Below are 15,357 nucleotides of genomic sequence, written 5' to 3'. Positions count from 1 at the left end.
TATTGTTACAATTAGTTACGCTATAGAACCTGTTTAAAACTCTGTCTAAAGCGAAGTCTATTGCGTTTGGTTTCCAAAGTTCTTCTGAATATCTTCTTTTGTGTTCTGTGGAAGAAAGAAAACCTCAGAGGTTTGAAATGACGAGAGGATGAGTAAATAATAGAAAAATATCATTTACATTTTTGTGTGAACTATCCCTTTAAGTACACCATTTTGTATGTTTTCTCTTGTGCTTCAAATCAAAGGTTACGATGTTGTGATCTCTAAGCAGGTTGGTTTGTTTCACTCTTATTTTTTTTAAATCGATTAAGTTTTGTTCTATTTCTTAAGAAGAAATACATGCATGGAAATGATGCATTTCGAAACCAGAAGGTGTTGTGCCTTGTAAAGTATCAGCAGAGACAAACTGGGCCATGTTACCCAGCCAAACTCAACTGAAGATCTGTCCTTTTTCTTTGTAAACAGATGTTTCATAAACAGAATATCATTCGAGGTCAACTGCTTAGTAAACTGATTGTAGAAGCTTAAACTTTGAGTTGTTGTCATAGCCCTTAGGCTTCTGTTTAATGATCCACAAACGCTGTCAGGTAGGGCATTGTGAGAGTCTCACGCAGGCCTTCAAACACACGCTGGAGCTCTTATAGCCAAAGAAAAACACACCAAATGGCTTCTTCGAGTGCTCGACATCGCTATTCATCTTGGCCTGCATTTGATCAAGAGGCCTTAAGTTGCCCCAGGCAGGAGAACAATAGGGGCATATAGAAACCCTGAAACCCCCCACCGGACAGAGGACCGCCGTCTCCTGTTCACCGGGAGATGCGGTTTTGATGTGTGGTGCGCTTTGGTGCATCGGACAGGGTGGTGGAGTAGGAGATAGATCTGTTGGCGCTGGATCTCTGCGGCCAAGCTTTGCTCGGTATGAAAAAAGAATGCTTCCCACGTTCAATGGTCTTATTCTTCAGGTTGGCTGGCATGCGTCTTTGCCTTACGGTAATACAAGAGCTGTGCAGGATGTATAAAATCATCGAGGGGCCCCGCATGTCTGTGAAGAGGTCTCTGAATTACATTCATTATTCTCTCGAGTGCAAAGAAAGGCTCTTTGTTATGATGTGAAAACATGATCGACTTGCGATGACAGTTTTTTTTCTATTACTGAATATGACGTCCATTTAGTGTTAATGATACCAAGGGATTTGTGTAGTTGGATACTACTTCAGCCCGCCTTGGGCCCATGCACACGACACATCGAGTGGCAACATTGGTGGTCCAAAATGTAGTTATATAGAAAACACGATTAGAGAACACAACACGTGAAGTATAGCTGTCACCAATAACATACACAAATTTGGTGGTTTAGCATCAATGTTTGTAAGTTTAGCATTTCCTGTAAACATGTTATGTGAAATAATGTATTCAGGTGAGTACTAAATCAAAACAAAACGCTATTTTTAAGATCACGCTTTCTTTTAAGATTATAAACAGTATGTAGATTCTGCAGTGGACATTAAAAATACTGTAGTATACTATAGTAGAGTTTACTATATTAAAATGCAGTACACTCTTAAAAATAAAGGTGCTTAAAAGGTTCTTCACAGCGATGCCATACCATTTTTGGGTTCCACAAAGAACCATTTAGTCAAAGGTTCTTTAAAGAACCAACCTTTTTATATTCTAAAGAACCTTTTTACACCACAAAGAAAGCATAACTTCTGTTTGTGAAACAGAAAGGTTCTTTGTATGTTAAAGGTTCTTAATGAAACCATTTAGACTATGGCACCGAAGAACCACTTGAAGCACCTTTATTTTTAAGAGTGTAGATATTATAAGTATTATAGTGTATCCCTCTGTTTTGTAAATGATAAACATGCATATTCTGCAAGGGACAAACAAATACTGTAGTGTATGTCTTTTACTACAATTCACTATTAAATACCAAAGTGCACTACAGTAATTTTCATTTGGGGGTGTGCAAACGTGATGCAGGACGGTACAGTACATGCATGTTGTGTTACCCTGATGTCAATGGAGGCAGCTCACAGCTGTGCTGTATGGAAAAGGATGTTACCATGGTGATATTTGCTTCAGCTCCATCCCTGGCTGCAGTGCTCTTAGATAAGGCTCATTGGAATAGTTTCTGACCAATCCCATTCAAGCCAGTACCTCATCTGCACACCTGCTGTATGTGCGGTTGAAAACATAGCCATTACATTTGTCATTTTTAAATGTGCAAGAAGGGATTGACCTGTCGCATGTGACACACCTCGTGCATTACAAATTGCATTAAAGAGATTAAATTGTAAAACTTGTTGTCTTTGTAATGCATTGCATTGAGTACCCTACAAAAGTGTCTTTGAATGTTGTGCCGCTATGAGCTATTAGTTATGAGAAACTATTTGGATCTGGGAACATCCGACTCTTGAAGAGGAATTTGCTAAGCAGGAATTGTAACCGCAGATAGTATTTGCAATGTTTTAGCACCCGATTCATTAAAGGAATTATGCAAATAATTTATCATGCCCAAACGATTATCCTTTACCTCAAGCGAGTTGCAGTTCCCCATGCAGCAGGCCGGTTCTGAGAGACACGCTGTGAAGGATGCAGCAGACGATGTGGTCTGGCAAGAATGAAGCGGTATTGTACATCATCACCCGTGTATTCCAGACACCTGAATCAGACGCTGGACTGGCCCAGTTATAATGCTCGTCTCCATTATTTGATGAATTATTGCTGCCGTTAGTGCAAGAAAATGTACACAAATCATTTTGTTTAATCCGCAATTACCTGCGTCTCTGTGTGGTTTTATTGCAATCTGTCTAATTCAGATGAGTTGTACTGTCACAGTAGTTTTTTTTGAACGTGGGTGAGCTAGTTGCGATTTCATGACATGAAACGTTTGATACCTATGAATAATCAGTAGCTCATTCACAAATAACTATGTTAAGGAAATCGTTGCAAAATTAAACATGGTTTTATTAAACTATTTATTGTGTATTGATTATCAGTTGATTGTTGTTTTACTGCAAATACCATGGTTGAACTATTGTGTAGTAAAAACCATGGTTTATATTTGGTTACAATGCCTTAAAGGACCAGTATGTGTTTTTTGGGTGTATCTGTTGACAGCGATAAAATATACATGTGTTCAGACGTGTATAAAGACCTTTTATCATGAAGCGTTTGTTTTTCTTTTCTTAGAATGAGCTATTTCTATCTACACACAACGCGGGTCCCCTAACATGGAATTCGCCGTTTTGTTTCTACAGTGGCCCTAAACGGACAAACTGCTTTGCATAACGCGTTTCATAAATACGTTATCTCTTTCGGCAAAGAAGCGAAAACGTGATGACATCTTAGTCTTGTGTCAGCCATTGTAGTGCTTCTAAAGGAAGAGGGGAGCGTTGGAGTGAGCCGTTTGTTTGCAATTCATAAACCCTTCCGCTAGATGCCGAAAATTTAATACACTGGACCTTCAACCATAGTAGCCGTAAAGACTTGTTTTGGTTTAAGTAGTAAAATTAGCATAAGTCTGCAATCCATAACATGTGCCTCTATTGTCATCAGACATTATCTTGCAAACAGACATTATCTGTGAAATCGTACCGAACAGCCCAGATTTGTTATCTTTATTTTATCCTAACCCGTTGTAAATGAGGACAGTTTGGATCACTTTGATTTAAACTTGCTCAGTAACCGATTTATTTTTATTTTTGAACTTATCAAGTAAGATTTCATCTTATTTTAACATATGATTTATTTAGCAGGTCATCGGATAAATGCATGGATAACAAAAGCTGGAGGGTGTAAGGTTTTATTCTATCTTCAAACTGAAATTGCAGCTGTACATTACTGGATGTACATGAGGAGAAACGTTCGTTTGCATTTTATTCGGTAGAATAGGTAGCGAGAGAGAGTCGTGCTGGAGAGAACATTGCATAACAGTCACATGATCACTCGGCATTACGAATAACAGATTCCAGCCACTCATTATAACACACCCTGAGCAGGTGCTTCTTTTTTGTAGATGCATTCCTGCCGCTGGCAATTAAATATAGTGGGCACAAAAAAGGCGAACGTAAATGATGCTTCTGGTCTAAACATATGCATAATGGGACTGCATGCGTTCGCTGCACCCTTAGGATGGAAAGTCCAGCGTCTGTGTAATAAGATGATTGGAACACTAAACTGACTACAGGCGTTAAACTTCTTTGTCCCGAAAAGCATTAGAGCATGTATTTATTTATTCATTTATTTTTGGCTGCTTGCTTTGCACAGGACAAACACACACACTCACGCTATCCCAGGCTGTTTTCTGTCGAGTCAGGAAGCCATCTGCCACCCTGCGATAATGGCCCGCCAGGGACGCGGAGTTGTATAACCAGAGATGAATTAAAAAAGCGAGAATATAGGGAATGCTTGTCGTCGCTCAGGTCCTGCCACGTTTTACAGTGTCTGTCATCCCCCCCCACCAACTCATCCCACCCCCTGAACTTTGAATATCCAATATCGCATTTTGATATTATAAAAAGAAGAGCAGAATAAGGAAGATTTGGTATTTTGTGACAGCAGGTCGTAGGAAATGCCTAGGAGTACTATGGCATACCACGGTATAAATCATCAATTTTCACGAGGATTAGAAAACACAAGATATGACGAGGAACAAGCGCGAAACGACAAAGAGTTTTTGGGTGTTATACATGTCGAGCGGCGGGTTGTTCATGAAAAAAGGTTACTGTCAGTCAATATATAAATCCATCCCATAAAGACGTACAAGATGAACATCTCGCTGGACCCTGGGCCTTTTAGGCATTCCTTTTTTAATAGGAAGTTTGCGAACTAGGACAACGTTGAAGTAGGTGGGCAATGACGTTGAAGTCTTGTGGGACGGAGAATTTAATGGGTTGCTTTTTATCTCTGTATATCACTCTGTGGAGAGTTTCTAAGAGATTTGGGGAAAGTAGATGTGGTTGGGATTATTGCTTAGGGCCACTTTATTTGTTTCCAGAATGTTATACTTGTCTTTGTATTCGTGTTTTACTGGGAATCTAACCCATGATGTTGGAGATGTTGGCACCTCATTCTACCATTTGAGCTACAGGAACATATTTAGTGATTGTCAAGGAAAAACACATTTTGTTAGAAAATGGCCTGCAGAATCTATTTCTGTTGCTCAAGTGATAAAGCCTTGCATTAGCAGCGCAAGGGTCGTGGGTTCAATTCCATGGAAAACATTTTTTTACTTTGAATCAGCGTTTTGGATAAAAGCATCTGCCAAATGCATAAATCTAAAATGTCGATTCCAAAAAACGTCTTGTAACTATTTGTTCCAGAACTCCATCGAGTTTTTGAAAGCGAGCATTGAACTAACTCGACCTGACCTCTGTCAAACATATACAGCCCCACTTAAGTTGAATTCACGTTTTTTTTAATGGTGTACGGACAGATAGCTTAGCACTCACCGTCCGGAGGTCGACCGCTGGTGTCTCGTAGACCAGTCCCGATGAGATGTTCCGCATGTCGGCGTGCAGCTCGAACCCACAACAAATTGGCTTTAGGCCGAGGTGACAGAGATGCACGATGGGTAAATTGATGAAGTAAAGCGCGGGTCAGCCGGGATAATGGAACGAAGGAAAACCGACGGGCCGGAGCAGTGGGTTGATGACGAGGTCTTTTCCATTAACTCAGAGGTGCGGAGCGGGGTGAGGTTGAGATGCCGGGTTAACTCATCTCTCTGGAACTCGCCTCGCGCATCTGCCCGGATCACATGGTGTGCCCCGTCACTCCGCCTGCCTGTTTGACATAAAACCTCAACTCAATTAAAGTCGATGCGAGCAAAGTTTCTCAAACTTCCTCTACTATCAATCTTTGTTGACATCTGGATGGCTTTTCCTTTTATTCTTGTTTTTTTTAGCTCATACATTTCATGTGGAGGAGTCGGTTATAGTTCACTGTAGGGTGATAAATAAATAGCACTGTTGTGAAACACTGTTTTATACTCTTTTCGTATGTTGCTTTTGGGGATTTTATGGTGCTCTTCGAATGGAGATGTAATGATGGCGTTTAGTTATTGTCTCCTTGACGTTTCCGTTTTTCTTGCGCTTATACTTCATAATGAATTACAGATCCCGGCCTAATACGAGCACTTCATTGTGAATGGTGATGAGGAGAGACGGAAAGCCTCACAATGTGCAATTACGGCCCCGTAATTGCAAAGATGCAGGAAACACGCATTTCGAACATAAAAGCCGAAATCTGATATTAACACACAAAATTGTCGTTTGCATTTTGTAATTACAGTTATTCAGATTTAGTGGGAATATTTTAGGGTGGAAATTACTTTTTAAATCCGTGAATAGACTGTAATCAAAATCGGACAATGGCAAAAATTATTTGTGGATAGAAAATTGGGCCTCGTGTTGTCCAGCGTTTATCTGGATCTGCATTCTGATTGGCCAGTAGATTTTCTTCACACTAGTAAAATATGTTTTACTAGCGAACATGTTACTAATGAATGCCTTTCGCATTTTTTTTATTCATTTTGTTTTTCGTACTATTTCGTTCATGGGTTAGAACTTATTTCAATTGGTTTGTGTAAAACTGTCTTCTGAAACTGACCCCAAGTCAGTGTTTAAACAGGGGTCTAGCAGTTCATGGAGGTTTGTTATGATTTCCAACTGATGTAAATTCAGTCTGACCTAAATGCTGTTGATATAATACGTTTTATGCCATTTCTCATCCCTCACAAAATGTAACCATGGTTTTTAAAAATGGATTATTGATTACCATTTGTATAAATATTGTTTTCCTTAAAATACTATGGTTAAAATCTAGTTACTTTAGTAACCATGTTTAATTTGTAGTTACCGTGTCTTTTACATTTATTTGCCTCCCTCATTATATTCATAATAGTTATATCATGGATTTTACTGTAGTTCCTTCAGAAGCTGCATCAAAAATGTCACCCTTCCGTGAAAACCCATTTGACGTCAAGTTTTGGTGATAAATGCGATTCAGATCTTCATCATATATATGTATATTCTCTCCACAGGCGTCAGGCCTTTCTCCCGGTGAGACCCAGACACAGAGTCTTCTGTTGGCCCCTGGGGTGAGATGGGGTCAGACTCCCATCAACCAGAGCACACCGTGGGACACAGATGAGCCGCCCACCAAACAACACAGAGAGAATGACACCACAGGTATGTCCTCACATCTACATTTGATCCAGAGAGTTTAACAGGCCATTTTAAGATAAATGGTTTCAATTGTAGTGTCCCACTTTTGTAAATCTGGATAAAGGCATGTGGGGTTTCCAAAGAGCAGACACACATCTGTGCTCTTCATTAATGTTGTTTTTGTTTGTTTTGTTGTTTGCCGTTTATTGTTCTTGTTTTGTTTTGTTCCGCGTTGTCTTAACAGACCGTCAGATAACCGTCTGTCTCCGTCTCAAGGTCGTGAGAGACTAAAGAACAATTGTTGAGTTGAATTCTGGTCAAGTGAGAACAGACTGAGCTTAGAGAGACACACTAAGATCATTTAGTAAATTGTGTATGGATATCTCTTTGTTGGAGAGTGATCTGTTACCGTAAAACTGGACGTGAACTCACAAGTTTGCAGATAATGATGTTTCCGTGTACCAATGAGTCCCGGTTTGCACCGGCTCAAGTCTCCTGATGTGATTTTTCAAACTTTGCTTTTGAAGCTTCGGCACGGAAAACCCCCAAAAAACATTAAACAAGAGAATCAAGCCAACAATAAGAGGTCAGCCAAAGCCCATCACGCTACGCTGGCGGTTTCTCTCATCTCAAGTTCGGTTGGCTCATATTAATAAAGATAGGTTGTTGACCTGTCTAGCCTTTTCTGATCGATTATACATGGGGAATGGGACTTTAATGCTCAAGAGGTTTGTCGTGTGTTTTTTGCTGGCCTCTCCAGAGCCCCCCGGGGCCTCCACAGGGGTCCCCCGCTGTGCCGTTTTAGTAGGAGCCGAACAGCTCGTAGAAGGAGGGAGCATTAACATTGTGCCGCGCTCGACAGGGCTCCGCTTCCGGCACCTTCCTCAAAACACAAAAAGAGATGTCACTCAAGTTCTCCTCATTCGACAGCACTGAGCGTAATGTGACATTCGAGGGGATGTGCCTCACATTAGCCCTGAGACCAGCTCAACACGCTCAACAGACAGAAAGCAACATGATTCTCAAAACATCTCTGCGGGCATTCATTAATCATGGCGACGGTGTGCGCTTTGCAGCTTTTTCTTTAGTTTTTTGAAATATTTTGGGGAGGTTATGGAAGTTTACGAATATCTGGCTTGTTTGTGACATTGATTTACTTTATTTGGGCTTTGAAACCCTCATGTGCAGTTAATGACTGATTTAAAGCAGCAAACTGTAATGTTTTTTTATTTTTCTGAATGAACATAAAGACGCAAAATGATGTGAAGTATTGGCAGTTTTAATCCAAAATGGTGATAAAGAGGCAAAGGTTAAGGATTGCAGATTTAATTTAGTTTTAGAATAAGCACTTTCATAAAACAGAAAACACTTTTTCCTTTATTTTATTATTAATAATAGTGGTCAAGACTTGACTTACAGCACTTTTGTTTTTAATATTTTGTTTTATTTATTTATTTGTGTTATTTCTTATTTGATTTATTGTTTATATATGTTGTATATATCGTTGAATTATCGTATTATTATTCGTATATTTATTCTATAATAGAAAACTGAAGTGTACACAGGAGAGTAAATGGTGAGTGAGGGAATGTGGGATTGGGTCATGACTGGAACCCAAGTCCCTTTTTTAATAAAAGACAGATATTGGACGATCTTTCATGACTAATTCTGCATTGGTTAAAAATTGAACATTTTTCTTTGACTTCCTTCTGAATAATGCACCTCCTTCAGGTTGCCGTTACTATATTCTTTCTTGTATATCAGGGTCTCTTCAGACCATACCGCGGTAAAGGCCAACCTTCCTCAAAGATTAATGTTTTTTCATCTGTTTTGTTCACGTGCAGTCTTTCCAGAGACGGAAGGGCATGCATCCCAAACAAGTGCATATTTATGAGATTCATCTCCTCTGTTTCATTGTGGGTAATTCCCATAAGAAGCATCAATCCAGTTTCGATCCTATGATCCATTTTCCTCACGAAAGACACCATGTCTGAGCACGCTGCCCAAGATCAAGCAGATGATGTCTGATCTGATCTCTGTTCACAGACAGGGGGATATTGCTCATATTCTCTCAGCCTGGTCTACATCTGTTTGCAGCATGAGATGACATCAGGTGCCCTGAATGAATCATATTCTCAGCGAGAAACATTGAATGTCATTTGTGTTTAAAACGAGTGAGTCAGGAGGCGGAATTTGAGATTTGGCGAAATAGACTCAGATTCTCCAAAATAAACGTTCGCGCTTTTGCTAAATATTACCTGAACTTTGTGCTCCCCATCAAATGCTCCATCAGACCTTTCTCTACTGTGAAGCGCTCGTAGGATTTGCTCACGTGTCTCTCTCTGAAATTGTAGTGATACAGTAAGAATAGAGATGGTGAATGTAATTTGAAAGCGTGCTCTTTTTCAGGTGTTTTTTGTATCGCATACATCGCGTCTGTTATAACCGTTCTGCATCGCTGCACTGGTAATTGACTCTCGTTTGACCCACAAGAAAAAAAAGAATGAATGAAGAAATGGATATTTTCCTGTGGATGCCCCGGTGACTGTGGAAAATAGCTTTGAGTAAATCCCAGACCGAACCCAAATTCAGGTCTGAAACATCCACACCACTGATGGAATCTGAGCGGGCAGACATGTGCTAAAATATTTCCATCATGTTATCCTCTTGTTCTTTTAAAGACCCTGTGAAGTAATAATGGTGTTGTAGTGTGTGATAGTTTTGAGGCCATCCAAGATTCCCATATTTAAACATTCTTTCTATTTCTTTCATAAAATAGACCAAATAATTGGAAAATTCTTTACTCATGTCATTCCAAACATTTATGACATACTTTCTTTTACCGAAAAGAAAAAAGATTTTTGAAGAACATTGGCCCCATTGATTTCCATTGTTTAGACAAAAAAACACTCAAACATTTCTCAAAATACCTCCTTTGTGTTCCTCAAAATAAACACACAGGTTTAAATAACATGCTAGTAAATAAATCATCATTGTGTGTTTTTGCTCCACAGCACCCGCTTGGGTTCCTCCGGTGGTGGCGGCTACCCAGCCCAGCCTGTTGGCTCATTCATACGGGATGCCTCAACCTGCCATCTACAGCCAGGGAGTGTCCGTCCAGTCGCCGCTCGTCGGCGTTACCCCAGCCATCCAGACCCCCATCGTCCCACACCATCCGCTCATGACCGCCCACTTTCAGCTTCCTCCCGTCTCTTCCCAGCCAGCAGGAAGCCTGGTCATGAGCTTACAGAACCAGTCGCCCTACGCCACCACCCAGCCACAAATCACCCCGTCGCCCCTAAGGACCCCCCAGAGCATGATAGGAAATGGTCACATGACCCACCCTCTGTTACACCCGCCCACTCTGCCTTCCGCCGCGCTGCCGTTGACCAACGGGCAGGCGACGGTTCAACCCACGCCGGCCTCGGCCAGTCAGGAAGGTCTGAACGGCCTTCAGATGCTCCGTACAGTCGGAATGGGGAAGTACGAGTTCACAGACCCGAGTCATCCGAAAGGTAAGCGAGCCTGGGTGGACCTCGTGCTTTAAAGATGTTGCGAAATATCTTTCGCAGGTTGTCGCGTTTGATGCCCGCTTGACCACTAACATGACAAGATGCTGTCGAAATAAACCTTGTGAGTAACAGGCTGATGTACAAAAGCATCTCCAAGGTCGACGGTTCCGATCTTAAAACAACATAAGCAGGCTTGTTTTTCTGTAAACTTGTCGGAGAGTCTCCCGCTGTGAAATCTTGACTGTTTCCGAGGCTGTAAATTGTTGTTTGTACAAGATAACCTTGGACGGGACTGTGTCAGTCCAGAAACAGGTGTTGCGTATTCCCTGAGCAATTTCCACATTTAATGACGCTTTTAATCTAGGTTTAGATTGGCTTTCTAAACTCATTTGATTTTTTTTATGAGCACTATAAAATGAGCGCAATTTGCTTTGCACATCGAAGCGACTTCCAATTGTCTCTCAAGATTCAAAAAGAGCCGGTTAGATTAGACTTTTGTGAATTTTTGCTATTTAAATGCTCAAAACGCAGTAAGAGGGGTGGCATTGGAGCACCTCCCGTCATGAGAACTATAGCAGTTCAATTTGCCATGTTTGCTGCAACATAATAGCATATTTTAATAGGTTTATATCTTGCCGGAACTTTAATATTAATATTATTTGAGAGCCCATTTTTATTTTTTCATTACGATTAAAGGCATAAGTGAAGTGCATGAAATCGGTTATTTCTCTGTAGTACCTCACTGTGCTTCCCTCCTTAAAACATCAGCCTGTTTTTTTTGTTCTTGGCTGGTATTTGTATGAAATTATATGAAAGAGCCCATTAAAATACACTAGACCTGCTTCTAAGACAAGGTAACTCAGATAAGCCACAAATAAACCACATCTACTGATTTTTATCTTCAGCAGGTTTATATTATAGTTTGACTTATTTGTTGTTTTCCTCAATTTTTTCAAACTTGTTGAATTGTTGTGACGGAACTGTTCTGTAACAAACATTTTGACTTTGGTGATCTGTCCAACAAAAAGAAGATATTTTTAATAATGTAGGAACTGTCCCTTGAAATATAAACACCATGATTTCTTTCGGGCTTTTAAAACATTCCTCTGTTTGTTTGAGCCCGCCCAATGGCGTGAGTTAAAGGCGGGACTATCTAATTCTTTAACCAATAGAATAACTTTACTTAAGAAACCTGTTAAAAAGTCTTAATTCATGATTCTAGTAGTACAGAAATTACACGCTTCATCGTCACAACCGAGGCACTTTGATCCGTTGACTGATTTATTCCGATGCCCGTGTCGTACATTTCACATTGTTGTCCACATTAGCTTGTAAGAGCACTTCACCTCTAAACTCAGTTTGACAGAAACCTCGGGTTCCCTGGTGTTTTTTGGCTGCGTTTCCCGCTGATAGAACCCCTTAAAGACGCCAGGATCCTTCACGGTTCAGCACACAGCAAAAGCGACTTGCAAAGTGTGAAGTTTTCTCTTTTAATACAAATGCATTGTGCTCAAGTGCAGTTGGCAAGGTTACTGTAGCACTAAAACCACCAGATTAAGGTGAGGACGGAGTGCGGTCTGTCTGCTCTCCTGTAGGATCTTAAGGGCAGTTCTTTGCGCCCCAGGCCTGTTTCAGAAACGTAGATGGATAATGTTCCCACCAAAGAATGCGGTGTTCAACTTTTCTAACATTCCCCAAAAAAACTTTTGGGATGGAGTGTTTGATCTGGTTTCATTTGGTGCGCTTTTACTTGGGTTGTAGCCTCCAACCCAACCACCTTCAGATTGTTCACTGACCCTCTAATGCAGATCTAAGACCCTCTAATGCAGATGTTGATTTGTTGTTTCTAGTACTATATTAGGTTGTTTTCTTATTTCTAAAGTTTTACACTTTAAAAAATTGTGCTATATAGCACTTAAAGTGGTTCTTGGAGTGTAATCCTAGGGAAATTGGGAGTGCTATATAGAAGCATATCTTCGTGCTTTAGTGGTTCTTCAGCCTGTTCACACAAGGCACGATTGCTATAGTTTGAGAAAAAGAACAGTCGACGTCCGGACCACATCATAACAATAAAGATAAAGAGATCCTTGGGGTCACTTTTAGATTAATTTGTTCCAGCTGATGAATAGTAAAACATTAATCAAAATTAAAGGGCTAATGCATTTAAAATGTGAATCTGCAGCATTAGAGCTTTAAAAATGACATCGTATACCTAATATAGTTATCATTATCATGTTTACTGTAGTTATCATTCTTGGTGTGAAAAGGCCTACGCAAACTCAGATTTTATACCGATAGTCAGAAGTCGGATTTTAGATAACATAATACAAATCTAACAAATTTATCCTTTTGTTTGACCTCTTTTATTTTCTAAAGGCTCATACATAAAACAGGGATCAGGGGTATTAAAGGCAAAGCAGCACAAATCCGCTGCAAAATGAGTGATGCTACGTTTCATCAGCAGTTTGGTTCGTGGTGAAAAATACATCAGTTTAATCGATGTGAAAAAAAAATCCATATATATATAAAGCAGAAAGAGCTCATTAGTGTAATAGCTTTCTTTTATGAGTCCAGGTTTTCCTGTAACTCCCATTTCATCAGAAAGACGCTCAAATCAAATATTTCTGACCTTGACATTCAGTTGTTTCAACATCTGTATCTAATATTATTGATGGAAAATACGTTTTTTTCTTGTAGTCTGTGCATGAACTTCTAACTTTTTTATTCATGGAAAATGCAGTATCTCCTTAAGTACTGTATGTGATGATATTAGGTCCATAACGATGAACGCATTAGCAAGATTAAGATTTAAGTGTGCTGTTAACACGTTTATTTAAAACCATTTAAGACAATCCGACGTCAGCAGATCTGGACTCTCGAAATGATTGACAGGTCAAGAGTGGTTCTGGGTACAATAAACGGTCAGGCTTTGGAAGTTGCGGGCTGAAGATTTAAGGCCCATGAGTTGTTGCAGAGCAGTCGAGATGATTTATATTTGTTTGAGGGGTTAAAAATACGTCTCTTAGTTTGAAAAGTTGGGAAATATAGGCTTTATAACTGACATGTGTTTTAGTCACACAGTTGTTTTTGGGAAAAGGCCCTATGCAGAGCTCCAGTGGGAAGAAACGTTTTAAAATATGTTGTTTCTCAATGAATAGCTGACTAAAAACACACTATTTCTCAACAAAACAGCAACGATTTGAAGCCTGGGCATGTATTTTTAGTCTTTTGAGATGTTGCTTTCAATTGGCACCAAAGCACAATGTTGGCTTCTTGGTTTCGAGATTTTGGCTGCATTCACTCTGTATAATTGGCAAATATGGTTTTGTGCCTTTGCTGTCGAGTAAAATGGTTATGTTGCTTCATGTCGTACAGTAGGCACGTTTAAAAACACGCACAAACTGCAAATAGATTCGGCTCGCTTGTATCATCAGCAAGCATCGACGAATCAACAAATGCTTTTTGAAAAAGATTTTTTTTCATGTCACTCGAATTCAAAGGCGCAGTCACTAACCACATCCACCGATCCCCGCCATGCCGTTTTCCACATCCAAGTGACACTAGAACTTCCAGCTTTGATCCGTCTGGTTGGAAATGACAGTCACGTTATCCAGAGTTGTTCCGACTCCCTGTGAGTTCCATCTTGGTGAATAAATCGAGACAAGCTTCTGGGCCGTCGACACGGAGGCAATCGCAGAATTCCTTGTCTCATTAGGACAGATCAGCCCCGGGCCATTCCGGCTGCGCCCCGGAGTTCCCCTCCACACGTGGCGAAACTAAAGTTTCGTCTCAAGGACTGTTTGTGATACGCTCGTGTGCATGTTAATGCAGAGAATGACTGTAGCTCTACAGGGATGCGCTTGTGACGGACGCCGATGCTGTAAATATCGAAATGGAGACGCCAGCGTTCCCTCCATGGGAAACCATCGATAGTGAGAAGCATAACGTTCTCGTTCTTCTGTTTACCGAATATACTGTTTCCCAAAACCGAGGAAAAGCTCCCCTGTCGGCTCGCGCAATCTTCCGTCTTCTGATATTGTTTTTCAAGGTGTCTAGATGAAAGTATAGATACAGAAAATGAGCCTCGGCCTGCACATAAGCTCCTCCAGGAGTGTTTGGTTTTCCGCAGAACACCAAATCCCAGGATGCATCATTGTGAATAAAACTCTGTAAATAAAACTCTGGTTTAAAGCGAAGCCACAGAAGCATTGCTCATAAGGGTCGGGATTGTTTTCGAAACAGCTTGCGTGTGTTCGAGCACCGTTCCCTTGCCATTCCAGACAAATGACCTGTAATGGCACGCGTAATGTTGGCGGTTCAATTAGGAAACTAATCAGTTTAGACAGATGATTAACACGCCGATGCCCCGTCCACCCTCAGAGCGGCCTTCTTCCACGTGGGGCTACGTTACGGTTTTGCATATAGAGTTATGCAGTTGTGTGCATTTATTAAAACATTGCTGTCATTGTGTCTTCTAATTACGAGCTTATCTGGAAGACCCGCCATAAATTTCATACAATGTAATGAGCTTCTGCTTTTTTTTCTGTATGGTTTTAAAAGCTAATCTCAAATAACAAGGTTGGTCGAAGATTTAGGTTTTGTTGGGCCAAATCTGTGCTTAAAATGCACATTTTATTCTAATGGAGGCACAGTAGAATTTGATGTTGTTTGTGTAC

At 40.4% G+C, this 15,357-nt stretch overlaps 1 protein-coding gene across 2 annotated transcripts in view; it reads left to right on the top strand.

Annotated features, from left to right (window-relative positions):
• The window catches only part of klhl29 (kelch like family member 29), a 173,223-nt gene that overhangs the window by 86,945 nt on the left and 70,921 nt on the right, over window positions 1-15,357 (top strand). For both annotated transcript variants that reach the window (XM_079475405.1, XM_079475406.1), the window contains 2 exons: window positions 7,046-7,193; window positions 10,184-10,684. In XM_079475405.1, coding sequence (XP_079331531.1) covers window positions 7,046-7,193; window positions 10,184-10,684 — 649 coding nt within the window. The remainder of the gene's footprint in view (window positions 1-7,045; window positions 7,194-10,183; window positions 10,685-15,357) is intronic.

Source organism: Barbatula barbatula (genome assembly GCF_947034865.1).
Source record: "Barbatula barbatula genome assembly, chromosome: 15".
Taxonomy (NCBI): domain Eukaryota; kingdom Metazoa; phylum Chordata; class Actinopteri; order Cypriniformes; family Nemacheilidae; genus Barbatula; species Barbatula barbatula.
Note: the sequence above shows the minus strand (reverse complement) of the source record. Positions and strands in the feature narration are given on the sequence as shown.